We start from the raw sequence: 25,393 nt of genomic DNA, 5'->3' as shown, positions 1-25,393 counted from the left end.
TGGGAAAAAATATGTTTTAATTCATCAAAGGAGAATAATAGTATAATGTGTCTTTTTTAAATATTGGTGGTTCCGTATCAAATTTTATGATTTCCAAAGCACTTAAATTTTTTCTTTTACATTTTGTGCTTTTATTGCGCTGCAGCGAGGTGTACGCGCAACCAAACGCTCAAACTTTGACGTATTTGACACTAAAAGATCGATGTACAAATGGATTAAAACTAAAGATTGCGTGCTTCTTGGTTTTTTTTCCTCCACTATTCATTTTTGCAGTTTCTGTCGGCACAACTGCGGCTTATTGAGATTAATGTCTCTTGGAAAATGTTTTACAAATATTTGTCACGTTTTAAAAGTATAAATGTTTTCAAAATAAAGTAATAATTTTGTAAAGAAAAAATTTAAAAAATAAAAAAAAAGTTCCTATACATATATGAGGTACAGTGTACATAGAATATTTTAAGGATAGAAATAAAACCAAATATTTACCAATGACAATTTAAAGAGATGATTCAAAAGGAGAAAGTAATAACATTTCATTTAGAAAATGAGCAACCATAACAACACCTCCTTCTCTCAATTTCTCATTTCCATATTTTCAATGTAATTTTACATACCGACTAAAATATAACGCTTGGACCAAGTCACCGTTGCTTATTTTATGTGTGGGAGTAAACTACTGGATAAAAAGGGTGCGCGGAGCCCGGACAATAAATCGTCGTCAAAATGTCCTAAACCCATAGCCTTTGAAGATCCACTCCAAATAAGACAAATGGAAACTAGCACAATATTGAAATTAAGCTAGGAAGAGAAAGCGCGCTGATGACGGCGCAGAGATACAACTATTCGTACCTGATGGATGTCCGTGTTGCATACGCAAAATTGAAGGCGCGATGGCGCGAGGCGTGAACTCGCAATGCTCCGTATTATGCTGCTTGTGCGGTGTCTTTTAAAATCGGGGGAAAAGAAAAAAACGAGACCGGATTATGTCTCTCGTATCTTCGAATAGGTTGCCTACTCGAAACCTGTCAGGAAATTTAAATTTAGCGAAATTTTAGTTAGAAATCGGTCAGTGGTGGACATTCGTGGTAGTTAGCGTCCAAATTGCTTTAAAAATTAACAGTCGATCTGCTTGCATAGTTTCATACTTTTGATCAGCCAGCCCGCAGACTGGCCACTCAGTTTACGCGCAGAGTGACTCATCTGGTAACTTGCATCATCAGAGAGTGTCCTTTCCGCAGTACATTATTTTAGGTGGAAAACTCTATAGGTCAATTCAACTTCTTCATGCAGATTGGTCAGACAAGACATAAATTGTAGAGTTTGCCCGTGCATTTATTACTACCCATCTTCGGGTGATTTACCGTAGCAAATATTATCTTTTTATCCTAAGCTGCTGTTTATACAAGACCGATTTTCCAGAGACAATTTTAAATTCCTGCATTTCACAACCTCGCGGCGCTGTTACGTCATTTTGCACCTGACACAAAATTGCGTAAAGTGGGAGATGTGTTAATATCGGGAAGTGCACTCAGGCACTCCGTCGTTCCTCTGACGTAATAGATCGTATCCCGATTTCCACGTGAGCCCTGTCCGCCGTATAACTCCATGTTTTCCGCGGCCCACGTGGGAACAGAGATACGCCCTTACGTCAGAGGATCGACGATTCATGAGTCCCGCGATCCGCTCCGTAGCATGTCGAATCAGACCGTCACCTAATCACATGTGAATTAAATTGAAACGCAACAGAACTTGGAGGAGGCAACGCTAATGATGCCCAAGTCTCACCTGGTGAAAATATGTATTTGCGGAATGCTCGCATCGGGGCTCTGATTCGGTGGCGTGGCGTGCTTTGCGATCTATCGATCGATCTGTCATTTAGACTTATGGAAAAGGATCGATAGAAAGGGTGTTCGCAATGAACATCTTAGTAATCGATTTTTTAACATAGCCTCAAATAGGGAAATATCGATAATCGATCATTCACTCCTCGCCACTATGGTCTGATTCATTCAAAGGATACATGCGGTGGCTCAATGTTTCACCACCACGTCGATAACATACACGGATTCTAGCTCTTCGAATGCGGTGGTTCAATTGGTCCTGGGTTCGAATCTCGGTGGTTGCGTCAAATTCTCACAGAACTGAGGAGATGCAGGTTCTACTCGGCCTGAATCCCTGAAAATTTGAAAAGCCTGGAGCATGGATGTGCCAAAAAAATCCCTGTAGGTCTACGGATAATAAATCTCTGTAATGAAAACATTCGTTTATAGATGACTAGATTTCTAACAAACTCAATAGAAAGGAATAAAAGGCAAATAAATTGAATAAAATGCGGAGGTGGAGGGGGGATCCAGAAAATTTTCGAAATTTTAAAGAATCTAACATTCAGTTTGAGCCAATTTTGTCATGAATACTCACCAAATGTGAGCGTTCTTCGTTTTTCTTCGTCCGTCCCTTTCTCCTTTCTTTCTTTTCCCCTTTTTCTTCATCCTTTTTTGGGCGAACGGTATGGGCGTCCGCCCTCTACGCCCCCCCCCTCATTGGATCCGCGTATATGGTCGATTATCGAACGATCGATTGAAAATCGAAGGTTCCAGAGCACGATAAAAGGTACTTGCTCAGTGACTTGGAATATTCACAGTTTCGAGTAGAGCTAGTTTCAGATTATTGTGAGTATGAAAAATTGAAGGTTATAGGTCAGTTTTAGTCCTACAATACCAGGTTGAACTTTTCTACCCCACTCATTGCCTTGTGATTTCTCAATTTCAACCCTGTACTTTTAGAAATGTTGCTCAACTTATGAACGAACTGGTTCCATAGTTTCCAGGGAGCAGGGTCATATCTGTACTAGAGGTCCCAGTTGAGTTACGGGATTCTTCAAACCACGACCAACGAACCAGCCCAAAACCAGGCATCAGGACCAAGCTGATCCTACTAAGGAAAAACGCCTTATGAGACTTTAGGCGTTGCCAAATTTCCTCTGACAAAATACGAATTTTCAAAGAAAATTTATGATATTTTTCCTCTAATCTCACATAGAATTTCATTCACAATTTCCTCAAAAATGAATGTATAACATACAGAATAAAATTTGGCAACATCTGGATGTTCATACGGCGTTTTTCCATAGCACGGCAGAGGTACCTGCGCATAGGGTTTTTCTTGAGTTACGCGATTCTTGAGAGTAGGGACGGATAAGGCACACGGACGGGGACGGCGCTGACCGGAGCGGTTATGATAATTAAAGCCGTATAAACTCGGCATGTTAATGGCGCCGGGCGACGTCACCGACCGATAACGTCTTCATCGAGCAGACACGTCTAATGAGAATGCAGGCGTAAAACTACCGAGTTTATCGGCGCCGCCCGATCGGAGCCAATTGACCGGCCCGTTTCAAAAAGGGACCAACTACATCTCCAGATGAGCCCTCGGATACGCAAGAATACTACCTTTTCATGGCTCATCCTAAACCTGGAGTTGTTCGTTTCTTGGGAACGACTCGTTCAATTGAACCCGGTGACTGTTATGACAGGGCGAAACAAAATACTGGCGGCCGGCATGGTGCCGGGGCCGCGCAGTGTTCCGTGCCCAGCGCCCCTGCCCGTTTTCCTCCGCGAGATCACCCCCCTCTCACCCCCCGCTCACCCTTACCCCCGCCCCCCGGGCCTGTTCCGACCCTGACCCCAACCCCGGCTCCAGAACCCGCGGAAACTCATTCAACCGAAGATATTCACTGCCTCAATGGAGCTCCAACATGTGTCCGGGACAGAAACTGTGTTTATTTAATAAATGCACTGGGAGAAAATAGTTGAGAAACTTTTTTGTATGCATGTATACGGTAGTCGCTTTTATAGCGTCCTGGGACGCTTTGCGAGTTGCGACACCTAACCGCTTCTGGAATCTGTTGAGTTGAGATTTTCCGATAGCTAGAATTTTTCCATCTCTCTTTGGATGTCATATTCACCTTTCAGCTGGATGCCACGCCCTCTACGGCGCATACATACGTGGATGACTATTTTTGAATCTAAGAAAAAGTGTTTATTAAGGAAATTGTATTCGCCTCGATTGATTTTCATTTAAAGGAAAATTTATTTTACTCGGAGAAACTTCTTTTTTTTTTTTTTTTTTTACTAAAAGATAGTTATTTTTAATTCAATTTTTTTAAAAATAAAAAATCCAAAGGAAATTGATTTTCCCATCATACATTTCTTCGAAACAAAAACAAATCTCATTTTAATACAAAAAATTCTTTCAATCCAAAAAAATATTTCAGGAGGAGCAGTTTTCCCTCGACTAAAAAAATTAATCAAAAAATGTTTTTGAATCAAAGAAGGCTTCTGAATCATATCTAAAAACTTTTCCAACTGTTTTTTTTTCATGGTGCAAGGTTGCAATTGTGATTCAAGCAACATAATCGGGCTGATTACAATATAAGTTCGGAAATCGATGCTATTTTTCCCGACTAAATGCGCACCAGGACTTTTGGATCATAGAGGGAAAAAAAGGAGGTGTTTGCATTTCGGGCATCTTGGAACTTTTTTGATGACGTAGGTCGGTACAGCGACGTTTATCATTGATTTTCTTGGAAATGGTGTAATTTATGGAAGAAAGTCATCCTATAAGAAGTGCTTAAAATTATATCATGAGTTGATTTAAGCAAAAAAATGGGACATTATGGTCCGTTTTCCACACTTCGAATTCCGGATTTCGCTGGCCAGGTTGTACCGACCTACCTCACAGGGTAACAAACCTCAAGATGCAAACACCTCCTTTTTTTTCTCTATGCTTTTGGATCACTCTTCATGAGAACCGTCTCTCAGAACCGAAGCTCAACCTCAGAAACTTATCTCACTCTGACTACCGTGGTTTCACCACTGTGCGCCACCTCCTCGAGGGAAGTTATGTGCATAAGCATGCTGGAGTGCTCGGCGGAGGGTAAGAGAAAATGCGATCTGCATTGCGGCAGAGGCTAACTCCCAACGAAGATCCTCAGTGCGAAAAAACACAAATTCTGCCAGTGTGACGACGCCGCCATCTGGTGTGAGTAGTGCACTCGCATCTGTTCCCGAAACCGGAAGCGATGTTATCATACATACATCTAATTATTAGTTATTTCACCTCTATTCCCCACTCGCTGAATGATGTCCATTGCTCCCCTCTTACTCAGTTCTGTTATCATTCCTCCGTATTCACCATTGTATATAAATCGACAATTGTCTCTGTCCAGATGATCCTGCTGTAATGGACCAGTAGACAAGCTACGACTTTAAGCATTCTGATACATTTATCGTTATCAACATTTTACGCAGGTTACAATTCGCACTGAGAAAATTGCTGCAAAAGTAAGATATTTGATGTTTCTTGGCGCGTCAATTTAAACCCTCCGCTCATGAAAAAAACTGCAGTCTACGTGGGTCAAATCGCGCACTAAATGTTAGCGTAGCAGTCTCAGCGGTTTGAAAATACGGCCACCTCAATTTCGGTGCTTCGGCTCAACTGTTGCACGTTGTTAAAACATTGAATAACACAATAAAGGGCAATGGAGATGTTGCATGTGTGAGGGATTTGCGATTTGACTGTTGTTTCTTGTATAAAAGTTCGCGAGAAACACGATGGTGCCACTGGTTTCTCTGAAATCATCTCCAAGCTCAAAAAAGCTCTCAAAGTGAAGCAAAATGGAGGGATATCCGCCCTACCGTGAGAGTCCACTTCTACATCAAAACAAACTCTCCATGCAAAGATATAGGGAGCAAATACATTGACAGGGCTGCCACTTTCTTTGGAGACTCCAAACTGAAACACGCAACCCTGCTAATGTATTTGCTCCCTATCTTTGCATGGAGTTTGTTTTGATGCAGAGGTGGACTCTCAGGGTAGGGCGGAATATCCCCTCCATTTGGCCTCACTTTGAGAGCTTTTTTGCGCTTGGGAGTTGATTCAGAGAAAACCAGTGGCACCATCGTGTTTCTCGCGAACTTTTACATAAGAAACAACAGTCAAATCGCAAATTCCTCACACATGCAACATCTCCATTGCTCGATTGAGAAGTCTGCCAAAACCGTTGTAGTGTGTGATTTTGATTCAAGGAGACCGATTTTCATCGGTCTATATGACTGGTCATTTGTCATCAGTCATCATTTGGCGAATCTAAGCGTTAACTTTCGGAAGTAATTTTTACTCTGAGGAAGATATCAGTGCGGGGTATTTATATTGTTGGTGTCTAATTTTGTTGTTGTTTTTTGTTGCAGTCGGATATAGTTCACCAGTCAGTTTACGAGCTAGTCCACTCGGAAGACCGGGAGGAACTGCAGCGGCAGCTCATGTGGAACTCGTTCCTTCCCCCGGAGTCCTCCGGGATCTCTCTGCAAGACGCTCTGCTTCCAGACCAAAGTCACCTTCTCGAACGAAGTTTCACCGTTCGCTTCCGCTGTTTACTAGACAACACTTCAGGGTTCCTTGTGAGTTTCTCACCTTCACTCTTATTTTCACCGCCGCACCGTGGATCAAGTCAACGGAAGATGTCGGACATGAAATTTTTGACAAAAATTGTAAAATTTTACGTTTATCTTATCACAATTGTAATTTTAAGGGGTGCTATTTCCAGAAAATTTTACGAGAAAACCAATGAAACTACTTTTAAAACATCAAAATTTCACATTAATGAAGATATACGCTTTTAAAGTTTTTAAATCATGTCCGAACTCTCCGATTGACTCGATCCACTGTGCGTCGGCGGAAACACTGCAGATATTGACACAATGTCGTGCATATTGCCTATCTACTAATGGAAGGGAATCCTCTTCTTTCTTCAATCCTCCATTGAACTTTTTTGCGATAAAATTAAAATTTTCCTCTGAAATACAAATTGCCTATCTTTTTTATGACAGTGGAGTTATTCTTACAAATCATACATAATCGGTATATTTATTGGCCAGGTTAAGTAAAAATATTGCAAATTCATGGCAAAAAATTGCAATTTTATCGCATCACATCACTATTTTATTTCAATAATTTTTGCCCCATGCTTTTCGAGTATAAGCGATTTCCTTCTCGGTGTAGACATATTTTCCTGTTAATTCAGGAGAAATTTCCTCTTGGTGGCTAATTCAAGAATATTTCTACGGAAATCAAGCCACCACTGGAAAAAAAAAAACAGATTGGATCTAGAGTCCAGACTCTTGAAAACATTGACAAGAAAAAATACTCTTGATTCAATTGGATTTTTGCTTGAATCAAAACGAAATCCGCTTAAATTAAGAGGCTTGGTTCTTGATTTAAGCTAGATTCTGATTGAATCAAGAGTACTTTTTCTTGTCGATGTTTTTAAGAGTCTGGACTCTAGATCCAATGTGTTTTTTTCCCAGTGACTTCTCAGTGTGTATATTTCTCAACTTTGTCCAAAAACCTATCCTTTTGTTTCTTCCTCGGGTAAGAATCCGAGTGGATAAAAAAAGAGTTTTTGCGGGAACTGGTAACCTGGTTAGTCTCTAAGTCTCCGTAATAACTCCACAAAACTCCGGAAGTGATGGCCAGTGCTCAGCATTAATCGCTAGCCAGCCGTGTTTAATTACTTGCGCTTAGATGTGCGTCTGCGTTTAAATCGGCATACATCTTCTTTCTCATAATAATATTCCAACGCGCTCCTCCGCACCGCGCGCCGTTTTCTTCCTCGCTCGGTTGTCTGTTATTAAAACTTAATAGGCCGGGACTTAAAGTGCCGTGGCTACTTGCGATAATTGATTATTAAGCCCATTTAAACCATGGTAAAGAATCGAATTAATGTGTCGATGTGAACAATGTTTAACGATCCTTTTGCAAGGTTTAAACATAAGAACGAAATGCAATTCAACCACCCCTGCGTGGACTAGTTAAAAGTGCTTGATCTGCATGGTTGTTGAAATCACGTTAAAACGACTCACTTTGAAAAACTGAGGAACAATATACGTGTATGTCGCAGGCAATTGGCAATCGCCGGCAATTTACAAGCCAATGGTGAATAAATATAGAAAATCATAAAATTCAAAAATAAAAGAACAAGACTAGAGTGCTGATTATGTTGCCTACAATGTGAATAGACACTTCATTCTTAAAAACATGGCAGGAACAGGCACACTTAGAAGAGCGTGCAGTGAATTCCGTGACTTCAGTTGGGTTGAGATCGGACAGGCAACTAAACTAACATCGTGACAAAGCGTAGAGTATCACAAAAAATGAAGGCGCTTCAAGTCGAGCTCATACTGTTTTGAGGAGTGGTACGATCATTTTTCTTGAAATTTTCGGGTGATTCATATCTGATTACGAATAAAACTCTCCGAAAAATATTCACAAATTGCCATCAAAATTCGTACTTCATTGAAGGAAATTTGGCAGCATCTACAGGCTCATACAACGTTTATCCTTAGCACAGCAGCTTTCCTTTCGATAACCTTATAAAAGAAGAAAAAATATGCAAGAGAAATTTTTTAAAACAAATATATTCGAAAAAATTTACAATAAAATTGGCAACGTGTATACAGCTTTTCCCCTAGCACCGCAAAATGAGAATATAGAGAAAATCCCGGCAACCGCGACGGCCCCATTTGGTTTGAGAAAGAACCTCCACGCTCAACTTTAATACAATTAAAAACTAACTATCCTCTACCTCTATGCCGGGCTGCACCATGCGCCTGTGTTTTCTTGGTACCGTAGGATAAAAATTATTCCAGCGCTCTTATATTTATTCCAGCTTCGTATCATATCATATCCATCGTACCCGGCCAGTTTTTTAAGTTCGTCTCGCTTTTTTTACGAGCTCTCGCGGTCTCAAGTTTTCGGCGAATCGTAAAAAAGGCTGTTACGGTTACGTAAAGTTGCGAAAAGACATACCTCCATTTTCACGTTAACTGCGGACATCTTGGAGAGATACGCGCAAGAGAGCTCATCTGAAAATACAGTTAACGTTTTCTTCCCTAGAGCGCTCTTAAAATGAGTAGCAATAACTATGTAGAGCGATGGTAGTCAGTGACTGCAGTCTAGGCTCCGTTCAGACGCAAATCGCGAAAATCAACTAAACCACTCTCCGAAACAATGCCGATGACTCACTCATTGACTCCCTGAAAAAATCTGTTGAAATGCGACAATTATAAAGGAAAAAATTGACCAAAAAACTCAGTTTTACACACAGTTTTGTGTTATCGATGGTAAAACAATGAGGCTACGTATAGGTATCTCAGTTGGGGAGAGCCGGATGGAAAAATAGGCACTTTTCCGATGGGCGAAAATTTGCACTAATTGATTTTAATGATATTTTTCACCTGTTTCAGAGACTTGATATACGAGGTAGGATAAAAGTGCTCCATGGACAAAATCGAAAAACAGAAGAACCTCCTTTAGCTTTATTTGCCGTTTGTACCCCTTTTGGTCCTCCTTCGCTCTTAGAAACACCACACAAAGAAGTTATGTTCAAAAGCAAACACAAACTAGACCTATCACTTGTTTCAATGGATCAAAGGTGAGTTTTCTTCTCATTAGTAATATAATTTTTCAATACCCACACATTTATTAGCAAGGAGCCGTTCATAGAATACGTGACGCTAAAATTTGGATTTTTATACCCACTTCCTCCTTCTTCCCACACCGCAGGTCTGTTGCCCCCTACGTAAATTCATAGCTCTTTCGTTTGACTTCCCCCTTGAAAATTTTTAGGTGCATTATTTTGAGAAAATCGAAATTTTATTCTCTAAATCAATCATTAATAATCATTTGTGCCGAGCATGATCTTCCAAAATTATAAAGTCATAAGCACTGTTCCCAATGAGCCTTCGATATCGATGTATAGAAATCGGTTGCAAAATAAAGACAGTGCTTTTGTCTTCATTTTAATATTTTAGAAGATAATATTCGGCATGAACATTCCTAAACAATTGATCCAGCGATTAAAATGTACATCTTCCCAAAATAATTCACATAAAGGTCAAAATAACTTGGAACAGATCGATGATGATATGAATGCATCGCGCAGAAGCTGAAGATCCACTTTTAGAGGAAAAAGGAGAGAGAAGAAACGAAAAATAAAAGTAAAAACAATTTTAGCAAATTATTATTAAAACCAAGTACAATGGAAAAGCAAAGGAATGTAAAAAATTGACTCCTTATAAAAACGGGAAAAAACAAGTAAAGTAGCGTCAAACATTACATAATGCGGCCTCCCCCCCCCCCCCCCCCAGTAACGCTTCCGTAACGAGGGCTCAGACCCCCTCCCTCCTTTCGATGATACGTATTTTATGAAACGGCAAGATGGATTTTCTATTAATTCCAGAGATTTTGATTTTCGTTTGGTAATGCACAGCTTGGTTCTTGTGCAAAAAAGCCTGTCATATCCACTATAAGATCGCGTCCGTAAACTCTAGCTTTTTGGTTGAGACTAAATGGATTTGGATTAGAATCATCGACCATGACCGAGGCATGGCGTCTAGGGAAGGGTGAAAGGCTTCAGCAGGTCGATTGTTGACTCGCTATCGAATGACCTTGATCGATATATAACATTGTTGAGATAGGGATTTATCGATCAAGCTCGTTCGATAACGATTCAAGAATCGACCCGCAGACCGGCTCCGAATACCTACTTACTCCGCTCTTTGAAATTCAATAGCTTCAGCTAGAAAAATCACCGTTCAGCTACGAAAACACATTGCTCGAGCCTGGAGAGATCGCGACAACTTGTCTTTTTACCTCGCAACGTTTAGGGCCGTAATTATTCCCAGCAATGTCTCTTTCAAAAGTGCCCAAAGCTTTTGTATGTACACTGTGTTTGAGGGAATTTTAAGGGCCTTTAGGGGCCATTCAAGTGCTCCGTGAGGCATTTGGGCAAACTTTCTGGCCACTCCCCTCCTTATTTGTAAGATACCCATTATCCAACAACGCATCCCTCCTTGAAAATACGTGAGATTGGCCTGCCTTCTTCCCATGATTTTTTTAGAAAATAAGAGAGGAAGCCCGAAAAATATCTGAAAAATATTATTTTTATACAAAGTATCATATTGTTTTAAGAATGGAGGTTCACATAAGATTGGGATTGACTCCCTTCCCCTTGCAGGACTTCGTTATTCAAGCTCAGAACCCCTCACTCCCATCAAGTGATTTACACAACCATTTGACATGGTTTAAAAAAAAAAAAAATAGAAAAAAAAGAAAGATAAAAGCTACTCTAAACGCACTTTGAGTCAAATTCAATTTAATGACTTCGTGATGAATACTTGTAAGAGATTGAATTTATTTGTCACTCTTTCAAACTAATGCATAGTTACATTAAAAACGGTTATACGTTTTCAATAAACTTTAATGAGGTACAAACCTACTCTGTAATACAAAGAATTTGTACTACTTTGTAAATACAAAGCCGACTCCGCGATTTTAAGTATTAGAGCCTACACTGAGCGGAGCGGTGTGCTAGCGCTACAGCGGCGGCGCAGAACGCGCACTAACGCCTACAAACCTGAGGGAATACTTCACGCATTGTGCAACGCTTGGAGTATCCCCTTAGGTTTGTAGGCGCCAATGCGCGTAGGGAGTTGGCCAGCCGCCCGCCGCACCGCAGCGTGCCACGGCGCCTCAAGCAACTATTCCACAACAGAGGTGTTGCACAGTATCAAACGAAATTGAAGGCGCTCCAACATTTTAAGAATGATAGGCGTCCTTTTAAAAGCTATTTATTTCACGGCGTTCTCACTTCTTCATTTTTGAAAAAATTCAACGATACATCGTTCCGATGGAGAATGAAAAATTTCAACGAAATAATCAGGTTGAGTTTCATTCAAAATTCTGTAAATTATATCCCCTTTCTGGTTCTATGTGTCATTGCCGTGTCAATATCAGGAGTTCTGATGCTAAGAATATCAATGACGGGACATTGAAAAAAAAAACTGCGAATTAAGTACAAAATTTGTCTCTTTTGAGTTTCACTCGACGCAACCATTTATTCGAACATACAGCCCCTACCAGTCCCACAACTGCACTGTGTCACTTCGAAAATATAGGTACATCGTATGATAATCATTGTAGTATAAATGATACTTCATTTTAGTTTTATATAGCACTATGATGCTTTTTTTGTTTTCAGGGGTAAATTATTATTAGGATATTCTGATGCAGAGTTAGCGAATGCCGGTGGTTATCATCTAGTTCATTACGATGACATGGCGTATGTGGCAAGCGCACATCAAGAACGTAAGTTATAACCTTTGTTTGCCTTTGTAACCGTAAGTAACCTTGGTTTGAGTAGGTAATTTATTTGCTCACTCGGCGGATCTTGTAAGCACAAATGGAAACAGTAAAACTAACAGGTTAAGTAACAAATCTGTGCGACTCAAAGTTTTGGCTTCAACGCAATCTTGTGACTTAATTTTTCTAATGTGCCTTATATTATTTGTTTTTATGATGTTCTCTTAATTCTAGTTTGACATTTTAATAATTTTAAAAAAATAATTTTGTCTGAACTTCCTATTTCACAAAATTAAAACATTCTATTTAATGCGTAATCACTACATTTCCCGAAAAATCTTTCCGGAACCTTTAGAGATCCCGTCTCCGGCGAACTTCCAAAAAATGTATCAAGAAAAAAGGAAATAATTGATGAACCAACACTTATCAGCGTTTACACTGAATTTATTTCCATGTTCCGAGCCACAACTAATAAAAGAAAAAGTTACATCGATAAATTAATTTTGAAAGATACTTCATTATTCTTGATGTTTGCTCTTTAATTCTAATTTTACATATTCTGAAGTCAGGATAATTCATGAGCCGCAGATTCAAGCTTGGTCCCACCATTCCAGATAGATTGTTTTACTTGTCAGCTGCTAGAATCACAGTTCACAGTTGCTTTTCTTGTCATTCCAGTTCTAAAAACAGGAGCTTCCGGCATGATTGCTTACCGACTTCAAACCAAAGAGGGCCGATGGCAATGGCTACAAACTAGTTCACGTCTTGTATATAAAAATTCTAAGCCTGATTTTGTGATGAGTACGCATAGACCTTTGATGTAAGTATCATACGTCTCGATGAAAGCTTGCGATAAAGGCACTTTTTGGTACTTTTTTTTTTTTTTTTTTTTTGTTAAATATTGATTTTTGAGTAATTTACTTGATAGTTGAGTAAATTTGAGTAATTAACTTTTTAAAGCAATGGTTGAATTCAGGGCTGAAAACTTTAAGTGAGGTCACTTTTAATGGATTTTTCTGAATTTTGGCAATGCAAATGGATGCAAATGGATGGATGCAATGGAATGCAATGGATCCGTAACCATCGCTGACATTAAAAAAAGCACGATAGTTTACCCAAGAATTGGAGGGACCGTATCTCTGATTAATGGAATTTTTGAAAACAAAAATAAAACAAAAAAAAGTCAAATCATGAAGTCTGGATGTTTAATCGTGGGATATCCAATGCAGCACGCGCACGCCTCACGTTGTATGAGAAAATAAAAAGTAAGTGCGCCTTCAATTTGTTCACATGCAACAAAGACAACAACTGTCGAGAATGAATCGTTGTATCCAGGCGTTTTAAGCGTGTCAGTCAGTGCGATTCACATCGTTTAAATTTGCTGTTCTCGATGTAAATACAGAGGAGGGAAACATTTGTACCCGAGGGGTTCTCCAGGGCCGCTGCGCTCCCCTCGGAGCCGCACAACTAAATTGTAAGGCACCGAAGTCGTAATTCGAATATTTTGACTTATTTTGTAACTTTTGTATCCGATAGATGATTATGTAGCTAAAGCCTTTATCTGAAACTCTTATACAATTTGTGATGTGTTTACAGGGAAGAGGAGGGCAGAGACTTGTTGGGGAAGCGAACGATGGACTTCAAAGTGAGCTACCTGGACGCCGGACTCACGAGCAGCTACTTCACCGACTCCGAGCAGCTCCTCAGCTCCACGCCGCCGCACCACCCCTCCACCTCACCCTCCTCCATGCACTCGTCGACGGGGGCGGCGGCCACCTCGAGCGCGACCCCCACGCCGCCCACCCCCCAAAAAGTGAACCGCCGCTACAAGACCCAGCTGCGGGACTTCCTCTCGACGTGTCGCACCAAGCGCAAGTTGACGACGCACCACCCGACCCCGGTCGCGCCCCCCATCGCAGCCGCCGCCGCCCCCACCCCCGTCGACTACCTGACCACAGCCCCCGTCGCCGTCGCCTACAACATGTACTCCTCCGGCTACTCGCCCACCACCACCGACACCACCCTCTACGGCGGCCACTCCGGCGTCTCCAACTTCCACCACCAGTCGCTCTACGAGAACCGACTCCCGTACCTGGCCTCGGACAACCTGTTCCACCAGTACCGCCCCTACTACAGCGACTACCACTCGGCCACGCCGTACGTCTCCAACGGCTTCCTCGACATCTCCACCAGGAGCGCCACCTGCATGCCCACCTACGAGTCCGCGCCCCACCACCAGCTCAAGGGCAACGACTGGGTGGACCAGAAGTACGCGTCCGTCGTCGACAACAGCTGCAGCTACATCGGCAACAAGCTCGACGTCGGGTCGCCCTACATGGCGCCCAACCTCCAGCTGACCGTGCCGCTCTGCGACTTGCAGCGGAAGCCCAAGTCGGACCGGTTGCCTACCCCGAACTCGGCGGGCTCCTCGCCGGCGGCGGTGAACGGGATCGTGACTCCCAAGATGGAGGAGATGAAGCCCGCGGTGGATCTGCTCCAGCACCACTACTCGCCGGTCTCGGAGGCGCCGCGGCAGACGGTGCTCATGTGGGGGAGCACCCCGCGGTCCCCGGCGGGCTCGGGTTCGAACCCCGGGACGCCGCCCGTCCTCAACGGGCAGACGTACCTCGGCCAGGAGAAGGGAGGGAGCGACCCGCTTAAGTCGTTGGCTGAGATGGACACTAAGTGGAAGGCGGAGGAGTCGTCTAACTCCGCGCCTACCCCCGCCCCCGCCCACGCTCCTGCTCCTGCCCCGCCTAGTCCTGCCAAGTGTTATCAGTACGCGAGTGAGAGTGGTGCGACCGAGGTATGGCCCACACCACACCACCAATTCTATTCTTACCACCACCACCAGTGAGTGCATCACTATCTTTTTTTTTCTTTTTTGCCCTCGTACTTCTTCCCTAGGGGGATCTTCAAGTGTTACGTCACGCACTCGGGGAGGAACGGCGTCTTATTTCAATGGGAGATCCGCTCATTTGCCTGAGTTACTCCATCAAAATGTCGAGGTCAAGTGCTGTGATTGGTCCAAGTCGTCGAATATGCCAATCTCATCACCTGACCTTGATATTTTGATGGAGTATTTTGATAGTGTGATACAAGCTTGTCACACTATCAAAGCGTTCCATGAAAGCGTCAAGGTTAGCGCTCTGCACATGTCCGTTTCTGTGATGAAGAAATAAAGGAGCCGATTAGATGTATTTACCATCCGTAATGAGACCACAGTCCTACAAACAGGGTCGAAGAAAATGGGCGAGAAATAAACAATTAAAAAATTCTGGCGTCCAAAAATCTGCGCATTGTTGCTATTTTTAACAGTATCATGATAGTCAAATAGCATTTCGACGGTGCAAGTCGGCAATCACATAACTCGTTTGCGGTGTCTGAAAATCTCCGCAACTATGTTATTTTTTTATAGGAGAACAAATGGACATGATTCCTTGAAGTTTTTGCAGAATTTTCCTCGCACATAGAAGAAAAATCACGGCAGTTTTAAAGAATTACCGTTGAGTAGTTTTCCGTTTAAAAAATAAAGTATGACAGGAAGTCTGCGACGTCGCAAACCGAGTTATGTGATTGCCGACTTTCACCGTCGATTTGTGTTCGATGAGAGTATCAGAAACCATGGTTTGTGCTCCTACTCATAGTTTTTATTATTAGGAAGCACCTCGCGCTAGGACAGGTGGCTCAGAACTTACGTCCTTTTTCCACTGAAGCAGATCTTCATATGTTTGAAAAAAAACGTTCAAACAGCTATTCTGTTAGAATCGCATAGAGGTAAGATAGGTATGCCTACCCTCAAAGAATTTGCATTTCATCGGAAACTCAATTTCTGAAAATTTGGTGGCATCACCTTTCTTCAAATAACCCATTCAATTGAGAATAATACAAATTTAGGGGAGATGGAGAGAGTGGACATTTTTTAGTCACAATAGTTCGGGAAACCAAAGGGAATCGGTGAAACTTTTGCTCAACGCAGTATACTTCACAGAGTGGGCTTCTGTTAGCAATACGGTGCATGACAAGGGAAAAATTATTTGAAAATGGGAAAAGTGCGTTAGGTAACACTTAAATGTCCCCGAAGAGTTTTCTTGGTTTTCATATAATTTATTCCTTTTAAGTGGAGCACCATGATAGAGACGGTTTGGACACTTTGCCCCTTTACTTTATTTCAAGGACATTAAATGGTGACAACTTTGAATTAAATGGGAATGTGGCTAACTCTCAATGATTTATCTGATGCTTGAGTCAAAATGCCTATGATGTCATAAGGGGTTCTGCTGAAAAGGCCATTTCATATCGTACACTCCATTGAATCGTCCGTAATGTTCTGATTCTTGAGCGCGGAATGAAAGTATAACTGAGTCAATCCAATATATTCCCAAATGGACGTATTTTATGCCGCAAACCACTTTTAACATATCATGTCCAACTGTCCACCAAATTTCCATACCCTCTCTAGAAAGGTACTTCTCTTTTAAGAGGTCAGTTCCACCTGTAAAAGAATTGTATTTTGATGGTTGATACTTAGCTCAAAAAAAATTAAAAGCATTGGTCCACTTGCTTTTCATCGTCAGAATTTGACGAAGGTGTCATATTGCTTGACGAGAAACCCTATTGATGACGAAGATTCACCACTCCAACGGATAGGACAGGATGACCTCTTTTGAATGCAGTGCGGCGTGAGTCGCGCAGAGCGTACTGCATGGCCGAAGTGAAGAGGTCACAGAGCCACAGATCTCGAACCAGTGATTAGAGCGACGGCAGACTGCAGTAAAAACTTCGCCTACTTCAGATTTTCTGTTTTTTTCGTCCCTCGAAACGATTTAGATCACGAATGTCCGGCATTTCTTCCAATTGTCCGGGAAAATCGGGAAATTGAGAATGTCCAGCTTTTTTATCGAGTGTCTGGCGGTAATGTCCGGAATCTCCATTTTTCGAAATGGACACCCTTCTGCACATGAAAAGCATCAATATTTGGACCGCGTTTAGCAGGAAGGGACCAATACCAAACCACGGCAGCTACTGCCAAATTTATGTGGGCAATTTAATTTCTTACAAGAGACTGTCTGTGCGGATTCTTTTGAAAAATTTAAGGAATTTACTTTGTACTATGCAGAGAATTCACTGATATTTGTACAAAAATCCGCATACCCTTTTTATTTAAACGATTAAAATTGCTCGATTAAATTTGGCAATTGCTGATGTGGCTTGGTTCCTCTCTGCTTAATGCGGTCCACTTTTTCATCGATCTATCAGTATCAACTTTCTAAATACGTTTCTTGACACACGTAAAAATGACCTATCGAGTGATTCTCACTTATTTTCTGTGATTCTTTTCCATCGTAAAGTTGCTCTACTGCATGATTTTATTCGGATTATCCGTAAATACCGATTTAGTTCGCACAGCTTTTGAGGTTTAGGGTACAAGTATTTTTGAGGTGAAAAATAGTGACATTCTCCCTGCCTGATTATGTTTCCATGGTTTTATCGGTGAAAATCAGTCCTCTTTCAGTGAATGGATAGAGTCAATAAGTTTTGCCGTTTTCATCAGCGTTGAAGTTTTATACATCTGTCTTTTTTTCTGCACTCAATTTTTCACTCATTTCATTCCAACTAAATGAAATGCTGATTAGAACAGGAATATTCACGTAACATGGTCATTTCTCATCCAATTTTCAAAGCACCATCGAAGTTCAAGGTCCAATTTACTACTGCATGTTTTTCATAGAATCATTAATGATCGTGTGGAAAATCAGTCGCTCTCCTGAGTATTTAAGAGGTCAGATTGGTTGAGAAAAAGACCAAGGTGATGATATTTATTTTGAAGATCCCAATATTTCGTTTCGAAAAGATACAATTTTTCTTTGGCAGGCAAAAAGTCAAATAAAGTTACACAATTTCACGGTCTTATATTACTTTGAGATCGGTTAGTTATTGAGTCATTCCTTGTTGCAATCAGAGACGGATCCATTTGGCAACAAGGGATTCCCTCCAGTTAAACCTATGCTAAATAATCGATTCTTATCGGAACACCAGGCCTCTCCAAGATCCGATACATTTCCATAGGTTTAAATGGAGAAAAGACAATGTTGCCAATTAGCTGGATCCGCCAATGGTTGCAGTAACATTTTCGGTACTTGTGTGTTGCTAAGGAGCTGCATATTTGGGCTGAATGTGCCAAACAATTGGACGATTGACCTAACGCTTTGAAGGCTCCATTGAGATTTTTATATTAAAAGCCTACTAAATTTTGCAACTCACGTCACTTTCATTCGATCATATCATTTGTCCGTTTCGTACTTTGATTTATTTCCTTCCCACCCTCCGTTTAAGTTTGCATTCTAAGCTTGCTCGTTTGTTTAATTTCGTTCATAAGCTTCAATTTCCGATAACCGTTGTACCTCTTTACTCGACGATTATCTAACGAGTATTTTGTTCGTTTGCATGTATGAACGAGAAAAAGGTTCAATGTATAGCTCTGCTACTCTGCTAAGAGGACATATCTGCGTCTGTCGTGTCATAAGAAAAATACGAGCGTTTGAATATCGCCGAATTTTCCTGCTCGGGCATATCCACCGACGGTTTTAAGTTGTTCATTCCTTACCCAATTACTCCGACTCAGCTTGTGTGACAGTGAGGTCTTATCACAAACTGCAAGAAGTACATAGGTTAATTTTTTCGAACGAAAATATGAAAGGCTGTAAAAGATATCAAATTTCTTAATGTTTTCGCGAATCGTGAATTTTTTGCGGTTGCACCATTCCTTAAATAATAATCCGTTCGATTTCCGAAAGCGTTACCAAGGAAAGCGTAAAAATCGCCTTCAAAATGAGGAGTCTGCAACCCAGCGGCAACTATTTGTTAATAGTCACCAGGCTGAATCTGGTGCCTTCCAGAGATCATTTATCACGCCCTATGCTGGAGAGTAAAGCTTTCGATGGTGCATACCTCACAATTAGAGCAAAACTAGCCTCAAGCTTCACACAAGACATTGATATAATTAATGAGTAAAATATTGCCATGGGCTGCGCGGTTATTCCATATTCCACTGATAGAGATTGTCGTTCAATGTTTTATTTTTCTAACTAATTCTTTCTTTTCAAGCTAGCTGTTATTTGTTGCAGTCCTGCTGCCAGCGAATTCGGCAACCCACAGATAAACAGGACGGGAGTCCTTTGTTGTCCATCTCGGAGGTGACAAACACTTTACTCAACCAGTGATAACATAGGTACCTAATTTTCTTCTTTTTAAACGTAGCCATTGTCAAAGAGAACAAGCTCATTACCCTGTTTAAAACGTTGGAAAAGTAGCTTGAAATGATGCCAGTGAACTTTAGAGGTCGCTGAAATATAAAAATAAACATTTCATTTTTAGTAAGGATTAGGAAGAAAGTAAAGGAAACGAAAAAACAAATACCAACATTCTATATGCATGAAAATTTTACTATCACTCATTCAGATGTAATATCAACGTATAAAACTTATAATATAGAAAAATGTGAGTTTTTCATAACCAATTTTGAAATATCTAAGTATGCACCCTGGTAAACATTGGCAGTAGAATTTGTGTTCCAAAATACCGTAGACCTAAAGCCGGCTGTTAGATTTTCAATAGCTTCTACAGCCGGCTGCACAATTTCTTATAGCCTTTTTTAGCCGATGGCGATTAAGCAACAGCCAGGCGATAAAGTTTGTGCTAAATGTTACTAATTACGGATGCTAGGACTCAGTGAGTTTTTGGACTACCGCTCTATTTTTGGGCCGTAGTATCTTGATTTATTTTGCGCGGAAAGTTCCGTCTTTTGAAGGATGCCTGCCATTCCTAATATGATGGCGCGCCTTCAATTTCGTATGATACTGTGCAATACCTCTGGTGTGAAATAGTTGCTTCAAGCGCCGTGGCACGCTGCGGCGCGGCGGGCGGGCAGCCAGCGCGAAAAGCGCATTAGCGCCTACAAACCTACCAGGGATACTTCACGCATTGCGCAATGCGTGAAGTATCCCTGTTAGGTTTGTAGGCGCTAGTGCGCGCTTATCGCTGGCAGCACGCCGCGCCGCTCTGTTAGGCTCCAATATAATCTTGCGGATTCAGCGTTTTTCAACTCATGATTTTGAAAGGTTTGCACATCCTGTAAGGATTATTCTTATTTTAATTGATGAAAAAAAATATGTATTAAAGGAAAATAAAATGTGTGTTTTGTAAATATTATGGTGGTTCCGTATCAAACTTAATGATTTCCAAAGCACACAAATTTCTACACAATTTCTTATAGCCTTTTATAGCCTATGGCTAAAAAGCAACAGCCAGGCGATAAAGTGTAAAGCCCGGCGATAGGAACTATAGCCCGGCTGTATACATTTTTATCACTTCGTATAGTCCGGCTATGTGATTTGCTCCGCTTTCTACAGCCAGCTGTATGATTTTCTATTGCCTTCTTTAGCCGGCTATAAGGATTCCTACGGTATTTTGAAACGCAGCTCCTATTGCCAATTTTTACCAGGGCAGTCTATCATGAACACTTTAAAATTTTAGTAAAACTGAACTAAATGACTTCTAAAATCGTGAAAAATTGGTGATTAACATTCTTTTAAAAGAAAATAAGTTGCTATTGATTTTTTTTGTATAGTTGCTGTTATGAATATGTTCGTACATCTGTTCTTTTTTTCTTAACTTTGCTCATCAAAAACTCCTTCAAATCGTGAGGTAGGCCAAACACTACTCGTGTACACCTAATTTCCGACTCAATGAGCAGGGGCTACTGGGGCTAGTAATAGCCGCGTGTTTATATTTACGTTTGCTTCCTCGACCAAGACCTCCAAAGAGTTCAAATCAGTATCTTAGAGCCAAAAGGTAATAGGTAAAAGGTAAAAGGTTCATAACTCCATTTTAGTCCTTTCGAGATATCAGCGGAAAACCACGCATCGGCCCCATTGAGTCCAATGTAAATCGCACTTTTTGAAACCCTGTATCTCTTAACCGGCGTAAATAGGGCTACCAAATTGTCCATACCCACAGAACCGTTAATTCATACTTCGAAAATATACCAATGGCTCGATTTCTCTAAAAATGTGAGTTAGGTACCTTTTAGCTGTGGGATACTGATATGTACATACGTATACCCCAAATAGAGTGTATTTGAAATCATCATAGCACAACTTTAACTTAAGTATTTTTGTGTATTTGATTTCAGGTTAGCCCACGAGTCACGGGTGAATAAAGCAATGATTAGGTGATAAGAAAATTTCTAAGTCAATTTCACGAGGATACCTGTCTCTGCGTATATCCGTCTAAATGTATCGAAAGTTAAGGATTAACGCCTAGAATAATTTTGTAATTTAAGACGCGGCACAGGAAGAGGTGTTCTATCTTTAGCCAGGTCAAAAGAATTGATTACATATATTCCATTATGACAGGCAATACTCATCAGAGATGGTTGCCTGTTTAATTTAAGTAACCAATGGGAAACTCCCCACCTTCCAAAATTTACCGCACTCAGTTCATATATCGACGGTGAAACTACCAAACCACGTATCTCGGTTTGCGACGTCGCAGACTTCCTGTCATACTTTATTTTTTAAATGAAAAACTACTTAACATCCAGTCTTGAAAATTTCTGTGATTTTTCCTCTTTGTGCGGAGAAAATTCCGTGAAAATTTCAAGGAATGATATTGATTTGGTCTACTCCAAAAAAATAAAATGTGGGCGTAGATTTTTAAACACCGCCAACGAGATGCGTGGTTTGGTAGTTTCACCGTCGATATATATATCGACGATGAAACTCTCAAACCACGTATCTCGTTTTCAGGGTTTCAAAATCTCCGAACCCATTTAATCTTTGTGAAGGGAACGAATTAATATCATTCCTTGAAGTTTTTGCGGGATTTGCTCTGAGCAGCAGAATAAAAATCTCGGAAGTTTTGAAAAATTGACGTTGAGTAGTTTTCTATTCGAAAAATAAAGCATAGCTGGAAGTCTGAAACGTTGCAAACCGAGATACGTGGTTTGGAGGTTTCACCATTGTCGATCTATCTTAAATACCAAATCCTATGAAAAACTGCATCGCATATCTTGATGAAAGGCGTGCAGGCAATATTCTGATTGGTGCCGTTTGTATAATGACTTCAGTTGAAGAGTCTGCACTGTCAAAAATCAATGATTTACTCTGAGAGAATAGCCGTCGTGAAAGAAATCCAGCGTGAATTTCGCGCCGCGCTCTGAGTGAATCGATCAGAGCGTGAATATCACCAACGACGGACAAATTAGTTGAGCTCCCTCAAATAGGGTGAATTCAGCGTTGTCTGATACGGACTTCGAATTGCAAAATGGTAACGCACTCGTCTATCGCCGCCACGACTCGAGTTTAAATCCATGCTGCGGCAGTTCCGTTTTACATTTCGACGGTGAAACTACCAAACCACGTATCTCGTTTGCGGTGTTTAAAAATCTACGCTCGCATTTTATTTTTTTGAAGTCGACCAAATCAATATCATTCCTTGAAATTTTCACGGAATTTTCTCCGCACAAAGAGGAAAAATCACAGAAATTTTCAAGACTGGATGTTAAGTAGTTTTTCATTTAAAAAATAAAGTATGACAGGAAGTCTGCGACGTCGCAAACCGAGATACGTGGTTTGGTAGTTTCACCGTAGATTTGCCTGTCAGATTTTCACTCCGGCCAGAGCGCGGAATTCGCGCCGGATCCATGCACTCACAGTAACAGGCGGTCAAAATAGCAACTGTAAGCGTGAATTTCGCGCCGAGATTTTTCACAGTATGTGGTAAACGAAGTGACATTTTGTGATTCCACGGAAAATATACTTATTTGAATATGAAAAAATTAAGTGAAACGCTATAGCTTGGAAAAAGTTTAAAACGGGGGTCTGAGACTAGAACTCGAGTTCTGGCATTCATTTTGTACGTATTACACTCAAAGCCTGTCACTAATATACCTACTCCTGATAATGAAAATCTCGCGTTTCGACAAAAACGCCACTCAAGACAAGTTCATACACTAGACTCTTCAATCATGTATAGTGCCTGTGCGACTCTTGGTTTAGGTTGATACTGCCCTCTAAATTTAAATTGTTAAGTCACTAATTTCTCGCTCGTATTAACTTGGATTCAGACTTTGAGGACTGTAGTATGAGCGAGCTCACTTTAAAACCACTTATGGGGTATGACACAGCCAAAAATGATGATAGTTGAATAGTCTATACACTGTTATTGAAACTCCGGCTGTGGAAGCCGTACTTACCGGCTGTACACTTTACAGTCAGACCTTCCGTTCTGGGCTCAGAAGCCGGAAATTCCGGGTGCTGAGGCTGTTGCTTCAACCGCTTTAAGTTCAAAGGCCAGAGCAACAGGTACTAGACCCGAAGTTTCCGGCCTCTTAATCCGGAACTGACGGTATGTCCATACAGCCCGTGAGTAAAGCTTCCACAGCCGTAGTTTCTTGTTTTGGTTTGGTCGGTGCAAAGGCAAACCGAATAACTGAACAAATCATGCATGCGTAAAAATTCGAGGGTTAAACATTATCGCATTCCTGTTAAGTATTTTTCTTTTCTTCTTTTTATTTGTTTCTGATGTTTTTAGACGCCTGTAAAAAATACATTGATAAAAAAGCTTCCTTGTATATTTTGTGGATTGTAATTTTTAGCGAAACAGCAATTTCTTTTTTTATCTCATATTGAGAAAAAAAAAAAGAGTTTATGTTTGGCTGCCTTGATTTTTAGCATCCTCATCCCCTATATCCGGATGGGATTACGTCGGTATCCGATCTTCGAAGAATGACTCCAGCTATGATTCAATGCCTTCTACCAGTGCTAAGTCACATAAGAATTATTTTAATTTGTAAATTATGTCAACCAGTGTATATAGTTACATACTTATTTGTATAAATGTATCAGTTCAGTAATTGTATCAAATAATTTTGAATAAATTGATTTCAATTCCATAATTTGAATCGGATGCTTTGACCTCCAAGTTTGAAACCTTGATACAATTTTAGGCGTTCGCCATGTTGGAATGTTCACAGTTTTTACCCTAAACTCTCTATCTATAGGTTTTGGTTTTGTAACACTTTGTCGGGTGACACGACGACTTCCGTAGCAACTCACTTAGTTGCCTCTGTTTTGGTCCCGAGCTACATTTAGAATTTTCTTCCTTTATACGATGGCCATTTCAGACTTAATAGTCCATTTTCAGGTACATATTAATGTTCACGAATCTTTTTCGCTCGTCAGACGATTTAAAAAATTAAAATAAATAAAGAACTAAAACCACACGAATCCGATACCGCGATATTATTGTTAATCACTCTGTGCTGCTGGGTGCGCGCACAGTTATATTAGGCTGGAAGGGAGAATCGGTCGGGCCGTCAGACTTTCCAACTGATTGTTCGCCAGATGATCTTCTTTTTTCAATTTATCGTTTATCTCCAGTTGTTCCAGTAAACTTACTTTTCTGCCTTTGGCGCATTTATGTAAAACCGTGATTGAGAACCTTGAGAAAATTCTACTTTTAACTCAGGACCAAAACAAAAGCAAGTGAGTTGCTACCAAATTCTCTATCTATAGTCTTTTTCCGTTTCATATTATAATCTGCTTACTGGAAACTGGAAGTAGTGGTTCAAGATTCTCCTTACCGGCTGTCCCCGTTTTTACTAATTTCGGAAATACAGGGTATCCCAAATCGAATGTTAAAAACTTTAAAGATCGATTCTTCAGACCAATTTAAGATTAATATATTCATGACGTTCTTCACTAGAGCCATTTTAAGAGTGGTATGTCCCTTTGAAGTTTCTCTGAAAAATTGATTTTTTTTTTTTTTTTTTTTTTTTTTTTTTTAGCCACAGTATCAACAAAAGTACAGAAAATTTGGGATCGGAAGGTATTTCTATACTCCTCATGTTGTTCTGGCCACGAAGAAATAAACACTGGAATCCTGAGGGATTTCAGCCCCCACCCTTAGCCCACCGGGCGGGTCGCGCTCAGTCGCGTGTGAAAATTGGAAGAACCCAAAAACGGGGTATTTAAACGGGAAGTCCGGTAACATCGCGGGGTATCTTGCTGGTTGGGGTAAATTTTACGCGTCTTTCGTTAATTGGTTAATTTATACTTATAATCACGTGTTTTTCGCAAAATCGCGGGAATTTATACTCACAGAGCCAACAGAAAGTCATCTTCATAAAATT

General features: G+C 40.7%; 1 protein-coding gene across 2 annotated transcripts in view; it reads left to right on the top strand.

Moving 5' to 3' along the window:
* The window catches only part of ss (aryl hydrocarbon receptor spineless), a 162,956-nt gene extending 138,799 nt beyond the window's left edge, over positions 1 to 24,157 (top strand). The window contains exons 5-11 of one of the 2 annotated variants that reach the window (XM_019048165.2): positions 6,249 to 6,458; positions 9,303 to 9,490; positions 12,098 to 12,204; positions 12,877 to 13,018; positions 13,795 to 15,004; positions 19,326 to 19,429; positions 21,392 to 24,157. In XM_019048165.2, coding sequence (XP_018903710.2) covers positions 6,249 to 6,458; positions 9,303 to 9,490; positions 12,098 to 12,204; positions 12,877 to 13,018; positions 13,795 to 15,004; positions 19,326 to 19,421 — 1,953 coding nt within the window. In that variant the 3' untranslated portion in view covers positions 19,422 to 19,429; positions 21,392 to 24,157. Of the gene's footprint in view, positions 1 to 6,248; positions 6,459 to 9,302; positions 9,491 to 12,097; positions 12,205 to 12,876; positions 13,019 to 13,794; positions 15,052 to 19,325; positions 19,430 to 21,391 lie in introns of both variants that reach the window. The other variant, XM_019048081.2, reaches the window with a different exon arrangement.
* The last annotated feature ends 1,236 nt before the right edge of the window (positions 24,158 to 25,393 follow it).

This window comes from Bemisia tabaci, chromosome 2 (genome assembly GCF_918797505.1).
Source record: "Bemisia tabaci chromosome 2, PGI_BMITA_v3".
NCBI lineage: Eukaryota > Metazoa > Arthropoda > Insecta > Hemiptera > Aleyrodidae > Bemisia > Bemisia tabaci.
This window is presented reverse-complemented; position numbering and strand designations above follow the sequence as displayed.